General features: G+C 35.0%; 1 protein-coding gene across 1 annotated transcript in view; it reads right to left on the reverse strand.

Moving 5' to 3' along the window:
* Nucleotides 1-25,977, reverse strand: part of RpL26 (ribosomal protein L26) — a 36,516-nt gene that overhangs the window by 1,907 nt on the left and 8,632 nt on the right. Inside the window, exons 2-3 of the mRNA XM_090391180.1 lie at nucleotides 11,123-11,310; nucleotides 8,615-8,755 (exon numbers count right to left, since the gene is read on the reverse strand). Coding sequence (XP_090247306.1) covers nucleotides 8,615-8,755; nucleotides 11,123-11,290 — 309 coding nt within the window. The 5' untranslated portion in view covers nucleotides 11,291-11,310. The remainder of the gene's footprint in view (nucleotides 1-8,614; nucleotides 8,756-11,122; nucleotides 11,311-25,977) is intronic.

Genomic DNA, 25,977 nt, shown 5'->3' on the forward strand with positions numbered 1-25,977 from the left:
CCCGAGGCAGTTTAAATTACAAGAAGCACAAATCACAAATTCATTACAAGAGAAAACACTCTCTTTTGCTACTTTTTAAAGTGTATCAAGGCATAGCCACTTTATTAATGACACTTCAGTTTCAGATTTTACTAATTCCATCACTTATTCAAGAATATAATTCATATCACTCATGTCCTTGAGACAGAAGACGAAACCTTCCATTTAACGTTTCTTTGAACACTGAAACAGAACATCTATTTAATATCTCCTAGTATTATGATTCACTTGTTGAAGAGCATTAACTTTCTCAGTCAAAGGATTCATCTTTGCTAAGATTTCCTTTTTGGAATCCTCTAATATATTCCAACTGTCAAGTTTTTTAAAGATATTAGAAAGGAACCTGACATTATTAGCATTCAAGAATGTCAGAGCTAACCTAAGACAGTATTGACCACCTAAATAGAATGGGTGAGAAAAGTTTAACAAAACAGGTCATTCAGTCATAAGATGGCAGGAAAGACTCAAGGTCTATGGATGGAAAAATCCTATCACATGGAAATGATGGTAAACACAGTGAAAGTTTATAGCTCCACACTAAGGTAATTATTACATTAGATAACTGTAATACTGAAGAGAGCAATGACTGTAGGAATAGACATTCTTCCACTTGGATTGATTCAGTCAGAAGTGCCTTAGAAGCACAAAATGTTAGATCAGACAACATTGGAATGCTAACAAGGAATATTGGAGGAAAATTTATTCATAAGATATTAATAGCAATGTAAACTTAATCATGTAGTTCTGTTACAGTAATGTGAATACCCCTTGAGAGTACATACCAAAAAATAAGATGCATCCAACATCATCTCAAGGCAAGTCAAAAGCAATGAATCGTGTGAATTCCAGCAAAGTAAATTATTCTTGGGCAGAAACAGTTTTTACACACGTATCAGATGATTAATCAAAACTGAATTTTTTTCAGCATAAATGTAGTATGCAAAATTAAACAGTATTCTTTGGATGCATCCAGTAAACTATTAGAAATTCCTGTGTATCAACATAACTGCATGTGAAATGGGATACTGTTTAAAATGATCATGTTTATTTTGTGTGTGTGCACGCACGCACATGTGTGCTGTGTACACACTTCATGTATACTTGCAGATGCACCTTACTATTTGCACATCAAGCGTTAAGTAAATTTACAAGAGCTCAATCCGAACATGAAGTATGTTCTAAAACTATGAATCCTGCATATCTTATTACACACGTGATATATATCAACCACAGTACACCTCTGAATAAAAAAATTAGAATAATCAAAGAAAATGTGCTCGATGATTTACAATTCTGATTTATTGCATAGAATATAATTATTACCAAATATGAATTATCATAATCTAATTCTACATTATATAACACCATGTAAACACATAAAAATGTAATATAAATTACATGAAAACTGTTATTTCAAAACATTCACAAAATTAGAATTTTTAATGTGGTTCAAAATATGAGAATATTCCAAATTATTTCAGATTGGTTTTAAGGAGAGCATCATCATCATCAAATTCCTGACATTTACCCTCAAGGGGTGTACAGGATATGATAGTACTACATGAAAAATTTACATCATTACTAACTTCCTATTTACAATTATCCAGCAAATCAATCTGTTACCTGTCAAAGCTACAACATTGTCAGATCTCATATTTCTATCTTCTAAGGGACTTTTTTATCGTATCAATCCACCTATATCTTGGTCTTCCTCTGGGTCTTTTTCCTGCCAACCTGGCAGAGAACACTTGTTTTGCTAATCTTTCCTCGACCATTCTGTTTAAGTGACTATACCACCTGAGATTAGCTCGGTTAATGCATTCCTGAATGCTGACAATGTCAAGTTCTTTCCTAATATCCTTGTTTTTAATATGATATTGCCATTGATGCCATCTGTTCACGCCTATAATCTTTCTAGGCTCTCATATCTGCGGTCTCTAGTCTTTGGTCAAGTGTTTTACTTCTGACCCGGCTCTCAGATCCACAAGTTAAAACTGGTTTGAACACTGTCTTGTATACAGCTAATTTAGTGTTCCGACTAATTTCTCTCTTATTCCATATGAATTTATTCAATTGACTTCCTACCATACAAGCTTTGCTGATTCTGTTGTCTATTTCTATATTTAATTTACCATCTTCACTAAAAATCGTGCCTAAGTAGCTGAAATGTTTTACTTGTTCCACAGGTTCTCCATTCACAACACAGTTGACATTTTCAATGATTCTGCCTATTTTCATTGTCTTTGTCTTTTTATTGCTGACCTTCATACCATGTCTATTACAACAGCTATTCAATTTAGTCAGAGAATCTTGTAGACTTGTAGCGGATTTATTTAGAAGTATAACATCATCTGCATAAAGCAAAGAGCTGACATTAACATCTCTAATTTTGATATCAGGTTCAATACTACTTTCCTTCATAATGTAATCCATATAAATAATGAATAGCAGCGATGATAATGTACATACTTGTCTGACACCAGATTTAGCATTAAACCATCTCCCTGTACTTCCTTCAATTCTAACTGCTGACTTACAACTCAAATAAACACTAAGTATTGCTTGATATAATGATCCACTGACACCATACAACTGTAGAGTTTTGAATAGCTTCTCTCTTGGCACCTTGTCATGTGCTTTTTCAAGATCTACAAAACTTAAATACAGATCTTTGTTATATTCCCATGCTTTCTCAACTATTTGTCGTAAAGTGAATATCTGATCCTAACAGCCTCTATTTGGCCTGAATCCAGCTTGTTCCTCACCAAGCTTCTCTTCCACAATCCTTCTCAACAGTTTCTCAAATATACTGGCATAAATCTTACCAGGAACACTCAGTAGAGAAATACCTCTGTAATTCTCACAATCAGTTTTATTTCCCTTTTTATATATGGGTACTAGGAGAGCTCTACTCCAATCATCAGCAATTCATCTCTCTGTCCAAGCCCTCTGAACTATGCAGTGCAGCCACTGTAAAACTTTTAGACCTCCGTACTTGAGCATTTCTGGTCTAATATCTTGTACTTCAGCTGCCTTTCCACATTTCAGACTTTTGATGGCTTTTTCTACTTCAAGTATGGATATGTATTCCTGATTGCATGCCTGATCAGTGTTTTTTATCACTGTACTGTCATCACTGCTAGTTTCATTTAGCAATTTTTCGAAGTAATTACTCTATACTTCAAGGATATCTTTTTTTCCAGTTTCATATCACCTTTATCATCTCCAATTCCTTTTAAAGCACTCTTTCCTCCATTTCTGAGCTTCATCAACAACCTCTAGAATATCTTGCCATCTTCTTGATATTTATTTTCTATGTTCTCACCAAAGTCTTCCCATGACTTGTTTAGCTAGTTTTACACAGTGTTTAGCTTTCTTACATTTGTCTCTATTCTCTAAGAGCACAAGCTGACTTATTTGCCAGGAACTTTTGATATGCTTTCTTCTTTTCCTTCACTGCCTCTTTAACTTCCTGTGTCCACCAGGGAGTTCTGATTTTTTTTATCCTTGCAGACAACCTTACCACATGCCTCTCTGGCAGAATCAATGTTTTCTTCAGAGCTTGCCACTGAATCTCCAAGGTTTGATTCCTGTTCTCAAACTCTTTCATTTTTTCTTGAATAATGTTTGTATATTTTAGTCTACAGTTCACATCTGCAAGCTGCTCAACTTTGATTTGTTTTAAAACTTTCTTACATGTTCTTTTCAATATGAAATTCAATTTTATCCTGCTTAAGACTAAATAATAGTGATCACTTCCAATTTCAAATCCTCTGTACACTCTAGTGTCCTGCACCAGAGAGAAAACATCACTATCAACAATAACATAGTCAATGAGAATTTGTGCACATTTTTATGTTGAAACATAGTGTTAGTAATAACCAGTCCATGTCCTGAGCAGAAATCCAACAAGTATTTGCCATTATTATTAGCTTTGCTCTTTTCTTCAAATTTTCCCAAAATATTTTTGTATGTCTGATAATCATTTCCTACTCTGCTATTTAGATCCACAACAAGGACCAACTTGTTGTGGATCTAAATAGCAACTGACACAATGAAAAACACATTTTTCATTGTGTCAGTTGCTTTCTCTAAAGCCTCAAAACCTTCTGTGGGACAATAGGCACAAATAAATCTCATTGTCCAGTTCCCCATTCTGACCCCACTCCATGTGGGGCACCTGTTGTGGTGGAGGGGGCCTCCCAGTGATGGTACTGGCCCTTTTCATTCTTCCTCTTTTTCTTTGCTCTACTTCTCCTGAGTCTTTTTCACTATCCTTTTTCCAGACCACCATCACTGGGATCCAACGCCCTGCCACCATGTTTGCCGTGCGGTGCGACCCGTGGACATCTGGAAAGGTGGGATCATGGTAGTCTAATTTGGCAAGACGGGCGGTCCTGGATGACTCAGCCAGGATCAATCGGCTAGTGGGCTTGCCTGCAAGGGTCAACGGTGTTGCAGTAAGTCTCTCACCTCATGGTCCAGGGCCGGGATCCTAGACCTGCTGCAGTGCCGGTATAGTGTCCTGGCGTTCCACTCCTGAGCAGTCTTTGCTTGCCGGGTAGTGGGCATCCATGTGTGGCTCCGTGGTGGGTGGGGTGCTCTGGCGCCAAATTAAAAATTCCTTAAATATGAATCCTTCATCCTCAAATGTTTCAGGGACCCTAACAAGTCCCAACCAAGTACTGATAATATAGATACAGCATATGGAAACAAAAGTAAGAAACAAAAGTTATCGGATACTAACATAAATGTACTAACCTTTTAAATCATTCATGCAACAGGTGAAAAACCAATTGGGAGAATGTTACCCTTCTTTATCCAAAAAAGGTTTAGAAGGACTAGCAGGACCTCCCAAAACTGTCAAGAAATTGCGTTCTGGTGATATCCTCGTGGAAACAATGTGCAAACAACATTCCGAGAAACTACTGAGAGCAACGACAATGGGTGGAATACAAATTTCAGTAACACCTCACAGAACACTCAATTCCAGTAGAGGAGTGATTTCAGAATGGGATCTCCTTGTTGTTCCTGATGAGGAGATATGTTCAGAGCTTAAAGATCAAGGAGTGACAGGTGTGAGGCACATCCTGATACGTACAGATGATCGCCTGGTCTCAACCAAGAACATCATCCTTACTTTTTTGATACACCTAGGCCTCCAACATCTGTAAAATCAGGGTATCTCAGCTGTCCTGTTAGAATGTACATCCCTAACCCACTGAGATGCTTTAAATGCCAAAGATATGGACATATCCAAACTGCCTGTCGTGGTTCTACTACCTGTGCCCGATGTGGTAGTAAAGAACATGATAATAAATCTTGCTGTGAAAAAAAAGCTAAATGTGTCAACTGTCAAGGAGATCATCCAGCATACTCTCGTGCATGTCAGAAATGGAAAGATGAACAAGAGATACAAAAAATTAAAACAGAACAAAACATAACATATCAGGATGCAAAAAGAAAGCTGTCCACCATTACACCTGTTCTACGATCCTCTTATGCTGAAAAAGTAACAATTAAAAAAGTGCCAACAGCAACTCAAACATGTATGTCTATTCCACCATTTGATAATTTCACCATACCTGAACTTTGTGATCGCAAGTGCTTCTCTGTTGAGTGCATTAATCACAAGACTTATGGCCTTACTCCAGAGATAACTTAAAAAATGGTCCCATTCGATGAAAACTCACCTGTCAAAAAAATTATGGTGGAGACTTCACTCAAAGATAAACCACCAGATACTCGCACAGGAAAAATGGATACCTCCATACCCACTGAAAGCAAACTAAACATACAACTGACCCTAACACATTTGATGTTTGAACACTCTACCAGAGGAAGAGATGGACACTGGCCGTCCATACTTCCCTAAAAGAGTGGATAAATATAAATCTGACAAAGGTAAGCCCTCAACCTCTCGAAAATCAGACAAGTCAATAAAATCAAGCGAATAGGAAAATTTTTACAATGGAACTGTCATGGGATCCGCCAGAATATTGACAATATCAAGATGTTGCAGAAATACAAACCTTTCTGTTTCTGCCTACAAGAAACTTACTTAAGACAAAATGAGAACCGTAACTTTAGGAATTTCACTATTGTGCATAAGGATAGAACTGGAAATGGTCCTGCTCATGGAGGAGTAGCTATCCTAATGGGCAGTCACATTCCTTTCCACCAGGTCCAACTTAATACTTATCTGGAATCAGTAGCAATTCGCTTCTCTGTGAGATTTCTTATTACAGTATGTTCAATTTATTTACCACCAAATGCTGAGTTAAATGAAATTGATCTTGATAACCTTATCTCACAACTGCCTGAACCCATACTTTTGATGGGTGACTTTAACGGCCACAATACTCTATGGGGTAGTGCCAACACTAATAGACGAGGTCGAATTATTGAAAAAATTCTTGATAATAATAACCTTTCCCTTCTAAATAATAAACTCAATACTTTCTTCCATATGCCTACCCGCTCATATTCTGCAATTGATCTTACAATCTGTTCCCCTTCCATTCTTCCACTGCTTGTGTGGGACATTGAAGAGAACATATATGGAAGTGATCACTTTCCTGTTCTTTGTAAAATGTCTTCGCAGGAACCATGTTCACCCACACGGATACCTATATGGAAAATGGATCAGGCTGAATGGAACACTTTCATCTTGCAAAATTTAATGCTGATGCCATCAGTCAAATACCTATCAATGCTCCGTTTCTTTGCCATCTAGGCTTCTTATGTAGATAGTACTGATCTTCAATTCTGGTGATATTGAGTTGGGGTGTGTTTTAGGATTTGTTCCAATAGCTGACTTTTCGCCCTGGTTCCCTAGTGAAAACAATGGGGGGGGGGGCCTTGTTTAACCTGCCGACACCCCAGCCGGCACAAAATTCTATCATGTTGCACCATCATTTAATATTGTGGTATGTTTAAGGAGAGCATTGAAATAGTATATATTTCAGTAGCTGCAGGACTGGCTCGTGTGAAGAATTATTTGCACAAGGATTTCAGTTAATCATTTGCTAAACATGGTTTTGAACGAGTGATATATTGGAAGCTAAGAAGTTTTGTAATGATGTCTCTATACAAAGAAAGAAAAACTCAGCAGTATATAGCTAAGGAATTGAAATGTTCTCAATCAAACGTGAGTAGAATATTGAGACAGTATTCTAATAACCAGTGTTTTCAAAATAGTTGCTGCAACAGTAGTCGAAAGGTAATAACTACATCAACAGATGAGGAGATTGAAGAATATCATGAAGAAAAACTGCTTCCGAAGTGTAAACTAATTTCACAGGAGATGGAAAGAACTGGGTGTGAATGTGTCTAAATCTGTGATGTTGAGACAACTTCATAAATTATGTTTTAAAATCATGTGTGCCAAAGATGAAGCTGCTTATGACTTCCAAGCAAAGGCAGCTAGAGTGTATTGGTGTAAGCAAAGACTGGTGTGGGCTCATACGATTGTAAAAAGGTACTTTTTAGTGATGAAAGTATGTTTTGTATGTCCCATGGTCAAGGGATAAGTGTTTAGCATCTTAACAAAAAGCATTTGATAAAGAATGGATTAGTAAAATTTACCTGTCATGGTATGGGCTTATATGACCACAGAAGATCCAGGTAGGCTGTGTGTTGTGTAGTATGAAAGAAGTCCATTCCAAAGTGTACCAAGAAATTCTTGAGCACTTTTGTGTTACTGCATTGGAAGATTTATGTGATGGTGATTTCCTTTTCTGCAAGATTCAGCTTCTTGTCACACTTCCAAGACCACTAGATCACTCAAAGAAAGGAAAATCAATGTAATCCCTTAGCCAGCAAACTCAGAGAATTTGTGGGGAATTATGAAGAAACGTCTTTAAGAAGTTACCCCAAGAGACAAAAAGGAACTTGTTTCTTGTCTGCAGACCATATGGGCATGTTTTGATAAAAAATAATGAACTGCTAGTAAATAATATGTCCAACTGTTTACGACCGATCATGAAAGTTAAAGGGGACGCAACAAAATACTAATTATCATGCTGTTTTCCTTTGACTGTAATTTTTGTGCATTTATTTTCACATTGTTCTAATATTTTGAACCACATTAAACATTATTCTAATTTTCTGAACGTTTTCAAATAACAGTTTTCTTATAATGTGTGTTTTTTATGTGTTTGCATGGTTATATAATCTACAAAGTACATAGAGTTAGATGATGCTATTTCATATTTGGTAATAATTATTTTCTATGCAATAAATTAGAATTGCAAATCATTCAACACATTCTTTCATTGTTGTAATTTTTTGATTTGAAGGTGTAGTCTAGTGATTTTTAGAATGTTATCAACAGGCTAAAGGTATTAGCAGCAAACCTATTTTGCAAGACATAAAAAAACCATGCCAAATTAGCACTGACTCAAAAACTGAAACAAAATCCAGAACCGAGTCAATCAAAATACCATGACATCATGATTAACATTACTTAACTCTTATAATTTTTTTTCTTAAATTCCACAAAAATAAAAATTGTTATATCAAGTTAGCCAATTACTGTCCATGAAGTAAAATATTATATGCAGAATCACATTACCTTTGAAGGATGGATACCAACATATACTGAAGCACCATTGGCTTTTTCCCTCTGAATTCGTTCAATATAAATAACATACTTCTTGCGGTAGACTTGGACAACCTTCCCCACCTGCTGACCTTTGTAATGTCCTCTGACAACCTAAATAAAAGTTAAAAAAAAAAAAAAAATGTATTAAAGATAATAAGCATTTATAACAAAAAAAAACTTAATTCTGCAGCAGTCAACTTAATGTTTTGAGTGCTCAGCCATTCCAATTCTAATAAAAACTTCTATTTCCCCTTAACATTTCAATTCCTTCGTGGTCACTGCTAATTAGAAATAGTATCTGTAATCACTTATTTTTTTACACACTAGGAAAATTTTCTACAAACTACAAGGTTCAAAACAACATCTGTTGTTGAATTCAAGCAAATTTGGATTCAACTTTTTACTGTATCAATCCAACAGGTATTTGCCATTATTATTAGCTTTGCTCTTTTCTCCAAATTTTCCCAAGATATTTTTGCATGTCTCAAAAAAATTCCTACACTTCCACCTTAGTAGAACCAAACCATCATCAGAAAGATCTCTGAAAAGAATGAATAATTGTTACTGTGTTGTGTTTCAGATACGAAACAATCATTTTCTTTTAAATATACAACAAATGGATGTAGCATGGCATATGTATTTACCCAGTGAAATGATTGCATTGTGTCTTACATCACAGAGGAGTTATGCTTTTTAAAAATTCAAACTGGCTTTTTGCAATGAAATAATGGGATTAAAATACTACCATTTTAATTTAATCAACATTTCCTTGAAATTAACCAAAAACTCCTCCATAGTTTTTCATCACAATGAGATGTTCACATTAACCACCTGTCAGCCACTGATCTTATTTAATTTCAGTGAACATTGCATCCTCATCACAAATTTCTCTGTGCCATTGACCTTGAAAATGTGAAAGTATACAACTTTCTTTGGGTCATCCCAAACCATCATCTTAATAAAAGATTTGTAGACACTACTTTGATACTGCCATTCACATTCTGATGCTCAATATATGTAGACACACCGTACCACTATTGCACGCGTGCGCACGCACACACGCGCACACACACACACACACACACACACACACAGGTTTTCAGTCTCAATGAAGCCAATTTAGAAAACTATCCCTATATCTTGGGTAGGCTTCTTTGAACTTCAAGCATATCTCTTTCAGATCGAACAGAAACACATGTTTTAGCTTGGATTTTACTCTACTTGCAGATTTCACAGTGATGTAATCTTTGGAACCAGTTCTCTGAAACGTCATCATCAAATTCCTGCCATGTACCCTCAAGGGGTGTACAGGATATGACAGTACTACATGAAAAAATTACAAGATTACTAACTTCCTATCTACAATTTTCCTCCAAATCAGTCTGTTACTTGTCGAGACTCCAACATTATCAGATCTTATATTTCTATTGTCTAAGTCACTTTGTACCGTATCAATCCACCTATATCTTGGTCTTCCTCTGGGTCTTTTTCCTGCCAACCTCACAAAGAACACTTGGTTTGCTAATCTTTCCTCTCCTATTCTTTTAAATGACCATACCACCTAAGATTAGCTCTGCTAATACATTCCTGGATGCTAACAATGTCACATTCTATCCTAATATCCTCATTTTTAATATGATGCTGCCATCGATGCCATCTGTTCACGGCCCCAATCTTTTTCATGATTTTCTTTTCTGCAGTCTCTAGTCTTTGGTCAAGTATTTTATTTCTAACCCAGCTCTAAGATCCATAAGTTAAAATTGGCTTGAGCACTGTTTTATACAGCTGATTTAGTGTTTGATTAATTTCTCTCTTATTCCATACAAATTTATTCAGTTGACTTCCAACCATACTAGCTTTGTTGATTCTGTTGTCTATTTTCATATTTAACTTGCCATCTTCACTAAAAATTGTGCCTAAGCAGCTGAAATGTTTTACTTGTTCTATAGGTTCTCCATTCACAATGCAGTTGATATTTTCAATATTTTAGGCCTATTTTCATTGTCCTTGTCTTGTTATTGCAGATTTTCATATCAAATTTATTACAACGGTTATTCAATTTAGTCAGGGCATCATGCAGACTTGTACTGTATCTATTTAAAATGATAACATTTGCATAAAGTGAAGAGCTGAGATTAACATCTTCAACTTTGATATCAGGTTTAATACCATTTTCCTTCATAATGTGATTCATATAGTCAATGAATAAGAGAAGTGATAATGCACATCCTTGTCTGAAACCAGATTTAACATCAGACTGAACTATTTTCAGGACTTGGCAACTCGTATCAAGAAGCTAATGACTTCATGTCACTTGTGCAAACTTTGCTTGCTTACACTTGGATCAAGGATTAAACCAAGAATATCATTTCATGGCATCTTTAATTTATTGTATAACCAAGTGAACAAACTTCCAATACTAAATCATTTTGTCATCCTGTATTTAAAAAAAAAGTAGTTACTAAAAATTAGACTTACTTGAACTTCATCATCTTTCCTAATAGGCATACTGCGAACACCATATTTCTGCCGAAGCTCCTTTGAAAGTGGAGAACTCATTATTTTCCTTCTGATGTGTGAGGGTGCATTAAAGTGCCTTTTACGATTTTTTCTTCTAGAAGAAGTAACCAACTTATTCATCTTCATTTTGAAGGTAACCAGTTCCTCTAATAAAAAATTAATAAAGTAGATTAATACACTTATTTCAGAAATAAATATTTTTTTTTGTATTCAAATTCCTGATATCTATCTTCAATGGATGACAATGATTTACATTAATCTCTTATGAACAACCTTCCACCAAATTAATATCCATTTAATTTAAACTGGACTGATACTGTCAATAAGCCTGTCTTCTAGAGCAGTGTTTCCCAAACATTTAGTACCCATACATGACTAATCATAAAGGTATTTATTTTTTAACATTTGCATTATAATAAACTACAAGCATTTAATTTTTTTTTTACTAAATATATTTCAAGTTATATGAATTCAATATACATACAGCAGATGCAGAGAGAGAGATTTAACAAAACTGAATTCCTACTATGTGGGTTCAAATTATTTGAATTAAAGCTTTTAATGCAAACAGTTCAAAGCATGTGATTGGAAAGTGATTGTTAACCATGTGATCTCTAACAGAGATCAGTCAATACATACCAGATCATATATTGTTTATTACTTCCTTTGGAGTTTTTAATTATCGAAAACTAATTATAGAACTGACATGCATTTATATGCAAAAATACAGCAACAAAAATATAAAAAGTAATTAAAATTTTAAAAAGTGCTGTGCCATGTACTTCCTAAAGATCTTTTGCATGTCCCTGAAGGTACATATACCATTTTGGGAAACACTGTTCTAAAGCATCATTAAACCACCCAGATCATTGTCATCTTCTGGGTCATTTTCCTGTCATCTTGGTACAAAACACCTGTTTTATTAACCTTCACTCTCCGATTCTGTTTAAGTGACCACACCATCTTAGTCAGCTCTGCACACATTCTTGAATGCAATGTCTAGATCCTTCCTAATATCATTCTTTTTGATTTAATACGATGCTTCTATTGATGCTACATGTTAACTTTCCCATTTTTTTTTTCTCAAAACTCATATCTGCAGATTCTAGTCTTTGATAAACTGCTTTATTTCCAACCTGACTCTCAGATCTATTAGTTAAAATTAGCTTCAACACTCTTGTACGCTGCTAGAGTTTTAACCAATCTCTCATGTCATATACATTTATTCAAATGGTTCATCCCCAAACCAGCTTTACTTATTCTATTGTCTACTTTCATATATAATTGGCCTCTTCACTAAAAACTGTATAGTGGTGGTGGGGAAGGGGGGGGGGTTACTGGAAAGTTCTGATAAACACCTAGAACAAAAATGATATCAAAATAACTGATATAACCGCAGGAAAGAACATACGAGGATATAACAATATAAGAACGTAAGTTACATTCGTAACTCTGCTACTAGAAGTTCTTTCTTGTGGTTATATCAGTTGCTTTAATATCATTTTTGTTCTAGGTGTTTATCAGAACTTACCAGCTAGCCCCATATAAATTGCCTACATATTTGACTTGTTCTAAACGTCCACATTGAGACTGCAAGTGATATTTTCCACGTTCCTGCATTTTTAATATTTTTTTAATGCTGATTTTCATACAAAGTCTATTACAGTATTTACAGTGATCCATTGCTTTTCACGGTATCTCACTTCACAGTTTGAATTATTCGTAGATGCCCTACACCTGCATGGCACTGCTGGAGATCTGGCTTGCCTGAGTCATGAACCTAGTCTGCTGGGTACAGTGCTAGTTGTGTGTACATAGCGTATGCGTACACATACGTCTCGTAGAATTTTTTTCATCAGGTGCAAGTGGTTGTAGGATTATTACTGTGATATTTATGTTCACATGTTATCTTCTAGGAGCACTTCTTTTTTTTAATCTACTAAAAATAGGACCCAAACATGACAATTTTTGTGAAACCAATAGAAGAAAAAAGTTTACGCAGTGGCAGAGAAACCAAAATTTTTTGATAAGATTACAAATCTGAAATCTTTTGCAACTGTAGGAAAGATGTAGGCATTAACAAGTCTATAATGCACTGCATGTATAAAAAGGAGAATGAAATCCAAACAATGTAAAAAAGGAATTGCCAAAATATTTGACAATTTTAAGAGAAACAGCAAAATCTCTTTATAACCATTATCATGCAGAACAAGATAGAGAAAGTTCTACAAAAAACCTTCACTGCTAGTAAAGGTTGGTTTGAAGGATTTAAGATTTTCTTTAAGGAATTTAAAGGTGAGGCAATACAGCCTCTGCTAACCAAGCAAGTTCTTCTCTGAAGAATTTTGAAAAATCACTGAGGAGAAGAGGTATGTGCTGTTGAGTCTTTAATACAGATGAGTCTGGGCTTTACTGCAAGACAATGATTACATGTCTCACATTACCAAAGAGGAAATACAGATGTCAGGATTTAAATTGAGTAAAGATGAGCATTACTTATTTTGTGCAATTACAGCAAGCAATGTGATCAAACTTGCTATGCTTTACCATTCCCAAAACTCAAGAACTCATCATCATCAAATTCCTGATATATAACCTCAAGGGGGGGGGGGGGTAGATATGATAGTACTACATGAGCAATTACATCATTACTAACTTCCTATCTACAATTTTCCTCCAAATTAATGTTACCTGTCAAGACTCCAATTATCAGATCTTATATTTCTATCTTCTAAGGCGCTTTTTACTGTATCGATCCACCTATAATTTGGTCTTCCTCTAGGTCTTTTGCCTGCAAACCTGGCAGAGAACTTGTTTTGCCAATCTTTCCTCTCCCATTCTGTTCAAGTGACCATACCACCTGAGATTTGGATGTTGACAAAGTCAAGTTCTTTCCTAATATCCTCATTTTTAATATGATATTGCCATTGATGCCATCTGTTCATGCCCCTAATCTTTCTTAGGAATCTTCATATCTGCAATCTCTAGTCTTTGGTCAAGTGTTTTACTTCTGACCTAGCTCTCAGATCCATAAGTTAAAATTGGCTTGAATACTATCTTGTATATAGCTGACTTAGTGTTTTGGCTAATTTCTCTCTTATTCCATATAAATTTATTCAGTTGACTTCCTACCATACTGGCTTTGTTAATTCTGTTGTCTATTTCCATATTTAATTTACCATTTTCACTAAAAATCAGGCTTAAGTTGTTGATATATTTTACTTGTTCTATACGTTCTCCATTCACAAAGCAGCTGATATTTTCAATGCTTCTGCCTATTTTCATTATCTTTGCCACTTATTGCTGACCTTCACACCATATATACTTACAACAGTTATTCACTTTAGTCGGGGAGTCTTGCAGACTTGTAGCAGATTTATTTAGAAGTATAACATCATCGGCATAAAGCAAAGAGCTGAGATTAACATCTCCAATTTTGATATCAGGTTTAATACCACTTTCCTTCACAATGTGATCCATACAGATAATGAATAACAGAGGAGATAGTGTCCATCCTTGTCTCACACCAGATTTAACATTAAACCATCTTCCTGTACTTCCTTCAATTCTAACTGCTGACTTACAACTTAAATAAAGACAAAGTATCGATTGATATAATGCCCCATTGACACCATATAACTGTAGCGTTTCAAATAGCTTCTCTTTTGGCACCTTGTCATATGCCTTTTCCAGATCTACAAAACTTAAATACAGATCTTTGTTATATTCCCACGATTTCTCAACTATCTGTCGTAAAGTGAAGATCTGATCCTGACAGCCTCTATTTGGCCTGAATCCAGCTTGTTCTTCTCCAATCCTTCTCAACCGTTTCTCATATTTATATTATATTTATATATATCTTACCAGGAACACTCAGTAGAGAAATACCTCTGTAATTCTCCATTCAGTTTTATTTCCCTTTTTATATATGTGTACTATGAGAGCTCTACTCCAATCTGGAATTAGTCTCTCTGAACTATGCAGTGCAGCCACTGTAAGACTTTTATACTTCCATACCTGAGCATTTCTAGTTGAATATCATCTACTCCTACTGCCTTTCTACATTTCAGGCTTTTGATGGCTCTTTCTACTTGAAGTATGGATATGTATTCCTGACTGCATGCCTGGTCAGTGTTTTTCCCACTGTGCTGTCATCACTGATTGTTTCATTAAGCAATTTTTTGAAGTAATTACTCCATACTTCAAGAATATCTTTTTTCCTGTTTTCAATGTCACCTTTATCATCTCTAATTTCTGCTACAGCACTCTTTCCTCCATTTCTGTGCTTCTTCAACAACCTCCAGAATATCTTGCAACTTCTTGATATCTATTTTCTATATTCTTATCAAAGTCCTCCCATGACTTTTGCTTAGATAGTTTTACGCAGTGTTTAGCTTTCTTACATTTTTCTCTGTATTCTCTAAGAGCACAAGCTGACTTATTTGCCAGGAACTTTTGATATACGTTCTTCTTTTCTTTCACTGCCTCTTTAACCAGTGTTGCCAATTTAGCTCTTTTGGAGCTAGATCTAGATTTTTTTTTTCTTCCCTAGCTCCAAAAAGTTTAATCTAGCACCTAGCTCCAAATCTAGCTCCTTCAGAACTAGTTTCAGCTCTTTTTAGTTGTTTTTGTAATTTATTATTAAAGGAAATTGTTTTAAAAGTTTTCCAGATGTTCGCATTTGATAAGAAATTGTATTGTACGTTTGGTGCGAGCATCGTACACATTTCAAATGCATGATGATGCTAGTCAGTCACGTGACCCAACAGTCTGCCATTTTGTCGCCTTAAAGTTGATAGCACCTCTACAAGTTAGTCTTTGCACAGTGTTCTGGTTGGTAATTATGATAGCGAGTGGGAAGTTTTTAAAGACTGATCGTAATTCGTTGCAATAAAGAGTTGTATACCCTTCTTCAAAAAATGAGCAAAGAGAAAAATAAAGCTTATAAGCAAAAATTTAGGAGGGAGTGGTTGCAAATGGAATGTTTAGTAAATGGTTGTGTGAAGTTCCTGGTGACGCTACAAAAGGCAACTGTAAGTTTTGAAGATGTGATATAGCTGCTAAATATTGTCAGCTTGTAAAGCATAGCAAAACTAAGAAACAAGTTGCTGCAGTTCCATATAAGGCTGTTCCTATTACAAATATGCTTGTGAAAAAGTCAGAGACTGTAAACTTTGAAGGTAGGTTAGCATTATTTCTTTGTTGTCACTCATCATTCAACATTTGCGATCATCTAGTAGATCTTTGCAAAAATATCAGCCCAGACAGTCAAATTATGTCAAAGATACAAATGCACCGAACTATGCACTTGTAAAGAATATTCTAAATGAGTTTTTTTTTAAGATGATCTAATTGTGGACATTGGAGATGAAAATTTCAGCTTGCTAATAGACGAATCGAATATCACAGTGAATAAGATTTTAGGAATGGTCATCATTTATTATAGCAAGAAATTCAACACTATTATGCATACATTTCTGAGCATGGTGGTTCTAGAAAAGTGTGATGCAAGTGGTTGCACTGAAAAAAGAGCTGTTGACCAAGAAACTGGACATTAAAAATCTCATTGCAATTGGTACACACAACGGCAGTGTTATGGTCGGTGTCAATAATGGCATTTATGAACAACTGAAGGCATATATTCCCTCCTTAATTTTAATTAGATGTGTATGCCATTCATTACAACTGGCAATGTCTCACACTTGTGCAGTATCTCTCCCAAGAAAATTCTTGAAAGAGATTCTGCACAAGTTGCTGAAACGTATAAGTGGTTTTCACATTCTTCTTCAAGACAAGCAGCATACAAAGAACTCTATCACACTATGAATGAAAAATGATGCACCTAAGAAAATTTTTAGCAATTGTGCAACAAGGCGGCACTCCGTTGAACCTGCAGTAGACAGAATTCTCAGCCAGTGTTTGGAATTAAAACTCACTTCGAAGTCGTGAGTGTGACTGAGAAATGTTACAAAGCTCAAATTTTGTGGGAGATGTACAAAGATGAAAGGAATCTGTTGTACCTCTTATTTTTGCATCCTGTTCTAGCTCAAGTTCAGCAAGTTAACAAAATTTTCGAATCTAACATTGCAATAAGATGAGATTATTTGAAGACCTTTCTCGTTTGATTCGCTCTATTGCTGATATGTTAGTGCTGCCATCATCCACAATCAACCCTCTAGAGTCAGATTGATGACTATTTGGTTCCCAATCCAAATCTTGGTTACAGGTTTGAAAGAAAAATTTCAGAGTTGATTATACAAAAGAAAACACAAAATGAGCAAAATCTTAGAAGTAGAGCAAAACAGTTTCTTCTTGGTCTCTTTAAACAGCTTAAGCAAAGGTTGCCTGAAAACTTGAACATTTTAATAATGATGTCTTCTTTTTCTGTTGACAATACCCTAAAACATTTCAGTCATATAAAAGAACCTGCTACTCCCATCTTAGAAATAATGCTGAAAACAGAAAAAGATGTTGCTGCTGCTGAATACCAGTACAATACTATCCACATAAATAAATGGACAAATATAGAAAACACCGAGCTATTCTGGACTGAAGTACGAGAATTATAAACATGCATCTGGAATGAATCCATTTAAAGAAATTGTTCAGTGTGCAATAAATTTATTAATACTGCCAAATTCTAATGCAGAAATTGAACGAATTTTTAGTTCCATGAATGTAGTTAAAACTAAATTAAGAAACAAGATGGAATTGCCAATGCTGACAACTATTTTGTCAATCAAGTATGGTCTCAGGCGTAACAACAAGTGCTGTCCAGATTATCATTTACCAGCATCTACATTGAGTAATACTGGAAGAATGATGGCCACATATAATAAAGCTGAAAATCTAAATGAAAATGTGGGTGAATTAAGCGCAGAAGACCACATGGAAGATGTATTTAGTCACTTAAAATTTTAGCTTCAAATTTTTATTTTTAACCCTCTTTAGCTTTTTCTAGCTTTTTTTTTTTTTTTTTTTTTTTTTTTTAAGATTTAACTGTTTTTAGTCATTTTCATTTGGCAACACTATTTTTAACTTCCTGTGTCCACCATGGAGTTCTGATTTTTCTATCCTTACAGACATTCTCACCACATGCCTCTCTGCCTGAATCAGCTTTCTTCAGGGCTTGCCACTGAATCTCCAAGGTTTGGTTGCTGTTCTCAAACTCTTTCATTTTTTCTTCAATCATAAGAACTTTAATGGTGAAAAACAAAAATGAACTATCATCCCCATCTAGTGGCAAAGTAACAAAAAAGCATAGTTAACAGGAGAATTCTGCCTGGAATGGTTAAGCATTGCTTTGTACCTGAAGTAGAGAGGTACTTACACAGATGTAAAATCTTTTGCTGAAAGTGCATAACTTTATGCTTATCCTGTAAAACATCTAGATGAACGGAAACATCTAAATAAAAATCAGAAATCATCTTCCTGTCACCTAGCACGACTTCCTCTTCAATGTTAGATCAAGGCATCAAATTTGAATGTCCAAAGTTCATTACACAAAACTTGTCTTCTTATCAAATTTTCAATGCAATGGAACAAAATTCAAACGTTGGAGTTAGCAGAACCGGAAACGCTGTCTGACAGTCAAAACAGTGCTAAAATGAGATAAACAGGACTTGGTCAATGCATGCTGGAAAGTCATGGCTAGAAGCATTGAAAACCTCCTACTGACCAATTGTTAACATGACACATTATATTAAAAGGGGAGGGATTGTCTGACATGGTACTTGGGGAGTAGAATTCTTACAAGTGCTTAATTATGAGTTAACACAAGAAGATATTGATTGAGTTATACTGAAGTTCAACTGATACAGAAGAAAACAGAAGAGAAAATGAATGTGAACCAATGGAAGCTAGTCTTTTGCAGATCGATTTAGACTTTAGAAATTTAAAGCACAAAATCTGTGAATCAGGAGGTGCTTCAATGAAAAGGGATATGAAAATTGGAGAATTGGAAAAGGCATTTGCCCTGTACACAATGCTGTACAATAGTGTTTCTCAAACTTCAGATATCCGCATATCCCCTTCTTAAATTTTCATTATTACCAAGTACCCCTAATTAATTAAAAAATAAACTCATTAATTAATTAAATTAATTAAAATTAAATATCTATTTTATTTGAATTTATATGTTCATGTGAACAAAAATTATGATTTATTTTTAAATTTTGGTTCTCTAGATACGACACACTCATCAATTTCATTTGATCCAGATGCAATATCAATGTTTTCTTGTTGCTCACAGCTACTTGTATTTGCTATATTGCTCTCTTTTGGGGGTTTTATAAATCCAATCTTTAACCAATGATCCATAGGTAAGAATTTGAAAGCTAAAAAAAAAATACTGCATTTACTCAAATATAACTCTAACTTTTTTCCCAAAATTAAAGTTAAAAAATCTTGTTGCGAGATACGTGCGGGAATTTTCGGAAACTTAAGTTTTCAGAAAAAAAAACTGAAAATGGTGCGACTTACCAAGAAGCTCCTACTCGCTATCACTACTTTTGGCATTGAGAACAGTTTCTTTGTGTGCATCATCAAAGTCATCTACCCAAATAGCGTCATCTTCTTTCCCATTATTTCAAGCAAAAATTACCAGTAATTTACAAGACTTCAGATAAGTAGAGCAGCAAAGAACTGCATATGATTGGTGCAGTATTAACAAAAGATCATCCGAACCAAAAGAAATTACCATTTCAACAGTTGAGTTGAAATGCTAATTCCCTTCAACCGAATTCCATAATATCTGAAACACATTCACTATATATTTCTTAGTTTTAACACGTTAACGACGGGCGTGGTGTCAAGCAAAATCGTGTTCCACTGGCAACATACGGTTTTGCTTGGTCTATACAACAGTTTCTGTTGGAGAGAGGATGTGATTCATTAGTTAGTGCCATTTTATCCCGGTTGTCTCTAATTGCACTGTTTGTTGAAAAATATGACTCCTTTAATTATGCATAGCCGAAAATTGCCACGTACCCCCAGGGCTACGTGTACCACACTTTGAGAAACACTGCTGTACAACAAAATGAAGCAAAAAAAAAGAGGCAGCAGCTCCCTGTAAGTTTTTTCATAAAAACATATTTTCCTTTATGTTAAACTAATAAGATATGCATTGCTCAATATACACAGGATAAAAAAAGTTCTTTAGTTTTGATTTAATAAGTTGACAAATTTAATAATAAATCATTATCGATTTCTCTTATTTTTATTTTATTAGAATATAAGGAGGAAAAGATCCCTTAAAAAGGTGCAGAAGAAATGACTCACTGAACTTCTATTGAGCACAGACAGTTGAATGCACATTTACTTTAAAAAAGCAACCGGGGGGGGGGGCATCAATTATTCATGGATTTTTTGCTATTCACAGTAGGTCTTGGAAAGCATCCCCATTCCACACCCCCCCCCACACACACACACAAAAATATCAGAGGAACACTGTATTTCATCTAGTCAAAGAATCCTGAAGACTTTCATGAATTTATTTCAGAGCTAAACATCCACAAAGAAGCTATTCAACTTGCATCCTTGAATATTGCCAATTTTGATGTCACTTGCCTTCAAAATGAGATCTATACCGATGATGAATAAAAGTGGTAATAGTGTGCATCCTTGTCTTATGTTTGATTTTACAGTGAAACATCTCCTTTAATTGTAACTGCTAACAGGCTATTGTTAATAATTGTAAGAGATTTTTATATAGCATTTTTTAACATAGAGGATATTATCATAATATTAATCCTACCATAGAGATGATGCTTCTAACAGTTATTTTTTTAATTCCAAGTGTACCTATATATTATATGCACAAGGGTTCACTCCTATTGGTGCAATGTCCTCTTTTTTTTCTATTTCTTTCAGAATCCAAATAAATCACTGACTCAAGACCAAAATACAAAATAAACACATTTAATAAAACAAAAACAATATATATACACTTCAAACAATATTACATAACTAACTACAAATTTAATTGGATCCAAGGCCTTTTAAAAATAAACTTACACTTAATACTAGACTAAACACTTTGTTTTCACAATGACAAAATATTCATAGCCAGTTTCTTTCTCTGTCAAGGCCCTTTCCCGAAGATATATGACTTTATTCTTCATTTTCACAGGATCCTTTTCATCACTCATGTAGCACACATTAATTCTTCATAACTCAATTCTGTCTCTTTTCTTCAGTAGAAATAATATTTAGATCTGGCGTCCTTAATACAGATGAAACTTCCTATCAGAGTTTTCTCGAACATTCCTTTGGAACATAAATAGCAACTTCTTTTATTTACTAATGTTTATTGACAGTCTTAACTCTTCCACTTTAAAAAAAAACTTAGTTTTACGATTCCCTTTTCGGAACCTACTATAAATCTTCCAATTAGAGTTTCCTCGAATATTCCTTTTAAAATGATCTATAGCAATATTTCCCTTTCATTTATAAATACTTATTCCACTTTGAAACTTAATAGTTCCATGATTCCCTTTTCGGAATATACTAATAATTTTCCTCCGACTGTCACATAAAAAAAAGCTGAAGTTCCTCTGAATCTAAATATCTACCAGCCTGTGTTCTAAATTCCTTCTGAACGCTATCTTGTTTTCTCTCACGTTGCTTCGATACCGAACTTGTCAGCTGTCAATCACACATCAAACTTCTCGGCGAGCATGCGCACTCCATGAAAGTGGCAAGCGAGAAACTAAGTACTGTATAATGGCTGACACGTCTCCGTTAGTGATAAGAGAATGTCTTCATAAAACACAACTTTTGATAATTTTAAATTACAATAAAATTCTTATAATAGAAATATCAAATCCAGTAAGTACATAAATTTTTAACTGCTTTACATATCATTTTTGACAAAACAATTTCAATAACGGGCACATCGCAAGTGCCGACAATGCGTGTTATGAAACTAAAACTAATAAACATTCTAACATAACCAATACGTAAAAATATTCAGAAATTTAAATTATGATTATTTTTATACTATACATATATTACTCTCTCTACTTCAATTTATCCCAAATAACTAACAATCTGAAAAGCTTTTCTCTTGGTATCTTGATATATGCCTTTTCCAGATCTGTATTTAAGTTTTGTAGATCTGTTGTATTCCCATGACTTCAACTGTCTTCAACTGAAAATTGGCCTGCCACCAGACTGTTCATCCCCAAATTTCTCTACTATATTTTTAGCCTTTTTTGAAATATGCTTACATAAATTATATCTAGAACACTCAAAAGGGAAATCCCTCTGCAATTCTCACAGTGATTTATTTCTTTTATAATTATAGATGCCATGAATGTTCTACCCCATTTATCTGGGATTTGCCCTTCAGAATTACATACACCATAAAACCTTAATACCTCTATATCCAAGCACCTGGTTGCTTGGATATATAGATATTAAGGTCTGATGGCCTTTCTACCTTGAGTATTGAAAGGTTCTTCACTTGCATTCCTTTCGAATATTTTCTATCATTGTCACTGCTTGTTTCTTTAACTACTTTCCAAAGACATTACTCCAGACATCTAGAATATTTACCTTCAGTTTTCATACTATCATTATCTGATTTCTTCAATTTTTCTAACTTTTTTTCAAGTTCACTTTGTGATATATCTTTTATATTCTTATAAGTCTTTCCATGAATTTAGCTGATTTTAGACCAGCTTAGCTTATTTTAATTTTTTTCTTCATATTCACATTTCTTCATAGCACCTCTGTAGCACAATTGGAAGAACGACGGTACATTGCGCCCTTCGATTGGAATAGGCCTAAGTTTGATTCTCATTGCGACGGAAGGAATCTTTATCTGGACGATTTCAATCGAAGGTGAGTTAGCCAATCTCATATGGAGGAAGCAGGGTTTTTTCCTCCCGGAAACTCGGGTTTTTCATCCCGCATACAGACAAATCGGCCCTTCAGAACACGCGCAAATTTATAGACAAAAAATACTAGTTGTGGTGAAGGTGGGCGGTGGATGGCATTGATGGAGATGATTCGCAATAGAGGTTCGGTGTAGTGGTTGAGACAGTTGTAGGTGTCCTCCACGATGAGCCTTCGGACTCCTTGGAGGTATCAGGAATTCTCTCAGACCATCTGCTGGCTTACTTGATAGAAAGTTTCAATATTCTTTCTTCTTTTCCATGACTAACTCCAATTTCTTATGTTCTCCAGAAATTTCGGTTTTTCTATCAGTGCAAAAAACAACCTCACCTCATACCTCTCTGACTGAATCAACTTTTTTTTTCAGTTTTATTCCACTGAGATGCCAAGGTTTGGTTCTTGATTTCCCTTTCTCATTTTTTCTTGAATAATAATTGCAGATTTCAGCCTAAAGTCTACCTCTAAAAGTTATTCCACTTTATTTTTTAACACTTTCTTGCATTTTTTTTTTCCAATGTGATATTTACTTTTAACCTATTTAAAACTAAATGATCACTTCCTATTTGAAAATATCCTCTGTATCCTGAACCAACACGAAGATATTAACCATCAATGATCAATGCTATGATTCAAGAAGTGAGTTTGTACGAATTTGTGTACATCTTTTTATTGAAAAACACCATTAATAATTACTAGTCCTGTATCCTGAAGAAATCCAACAGGTGATATCATTTACCCTAATATACACACTTTTACATGTAAGATATAAGTGGCTTTCCAAATATGGATCTTACCAGAGCCAGTTTCAAGTGGGGTTTGAGGGCAATGCACAGACTTAAAAAAAAAAAAATAAAATCTTGCCTATTTCTGCTGACAGCCAGTTATAAGAATAGTGACTACATTGCTATAATTCATATGTAGAGAGGTCAAGGATTCAGGAAAGATTTTAAGTATTTTGCTAAATCTATTGGGAAAGTAGCCATCTGATAAATACAAGGCTCAGATGTGAGAGATATATTTCAATTACCAGTGGTCATTTATGAAGCACAAAATAATCGAAGGTTCCAATGCCAATTCCCTGTGCATCTTGATTTACAATATCCTGGGAACAAAACAGGAGAATCAAAAGGTTTCTTCTTCATCCATTTTTATGCATGGACAATTATATGCTGATGTCACAAGTATGGAGATAAAATACAAATCATGTGCAACAGTAATTTTATTTAACATTATTTACAAAGCAATACTTCAACCTGTATGAAAATACTAACAATACTATTAGCTAGGTATCTTTTTTATTATTATTATTACATCACATCTCCAGGGAGTCCTAAGACTCATCGAGGGAGAGCATCTACTCTTCGTCTCACCACTCCACCAACCTTGATCATCTAACACCAACGCCATCTACCGCCGACTACAACCACTAGTACTTTCACAGACAATCACAAACATCCATACCCAGGGCAGGATTCGAACCTGCAGCCTTTTGGCTGGAAAGCGGATATGCTAATCACTCGGCCAACCAGGCCTGCCGGTCTGGTTGGCCGAGTGGTCCATGAGTTATGGTCCATAACTCATGGAAGGTCCACACTTAACAATACCTATCATACCTCCTATAATTCATCAAGGAGGTCAAAGCTATTGTTATATATACCAATACATTGACAACTACCCCAGGCAAATCATTCTGCCCATTCATCATCCCTCAGCATAAAATTCATACTTGCATCCCAATTTAACTACTTTTACTTTCAATGGAATTTACTGAAAAATTTCCCTACATCCATTCTGTAACATTTTAGCAGCTTAGGTTTATTCGTCTTCCTGAAATATCTCTTATTTACCAATCCCCTCCACCAACTAAGCAACACCAAACAAGATTCGTGCATTAAATTACTTATATTACATTAAATTTCATTAATACAGACATTTAAATAGCAATGGTCCAAGAACAGAGCCTTGCAAGCACATCACTGTTCACCTACTTAATCTTTGATTCTACTCCACCCTAACACCACTGCGATGAAGAAACAACCATCCTCCTATTTCAATATCCATAGCGATCAGTTCATTTTAGATCATGCAGCATCTTGTCAAACGCTTTTGCAAAATCCAAAATCAGGTAGGCTGTACCATCATACAACTTTACCATTATGCTATTATAGATCTCCCCTTAAAGCTATACTATTAAAATATCATCCACCCATTCTTGAATTCTGGCTTTAACCAACTTTTTGGCAATATTTGAGAGCAGCTGATGAGGAAGAGAGACTGTAAGCAAGAAGTATATAAGGAATTGAGCAAACGATGTTAATAATGCCGTGGGACTTGATAATATATCACCACGTATTTTGAACGAATGTGCCAGGGAGTTGGCATCTGCCTTAACATATTTGTTTAATATAAGGTGCATTGGGTCAAGTTCCAAAGTGGAAGGAAAGCAAGATTGTGCCACTTCATAAGGGAAGTGACAGAACTCAAGCATCAGATTAGACCTATCTGTGTGTCAGTTGTCATGGTTAAAGTGTTGGAGAGGCTGGTAGAACCAGGATCCAGAATTGTGTTGATAATGGTATTATCTTTGATGAACATAGATTTGCTAAAGGGAGGTAATGCTTTAGTAATCTACTTATTACAATAAGGTGATGGCTTCAATGGACAAAGGAGATGAATACACAATAGTATGCTTAGATTTTGCAAAGGTTTTTGATAGATTGCTGTAGGATCAGTTGATAGTCAAACTGGAGTAGACGGAGTTGGATATTAGAACTGTGCATTAGATTGGAGACTGGTTATCTGATAGGTATCAGCAAATTGTGCATGGAGGAGCAATATCCCAGAAGAGGAAAGTCACTAGTGGTGTGCCTCAGGACCAATACGGTTTAATCTGTGTAACTGATAATGGGAAAGAT

This window comes from Typopeltis vanoorti, chromosome 4, assembly GCF_054136105.1.
Source record: "Typopeltis vanoorti isolate ZY-2024b chromosome 4, IOZ_Tvanoo_1.0, whole genome shotgun sequence".
Lineage (NCBI taxonomy): Eukaryota > Metazoa > Arthropoda > Arachnida > Uropygi > Thelyphonidae > Typopeltis > Typopeltis vanoorti.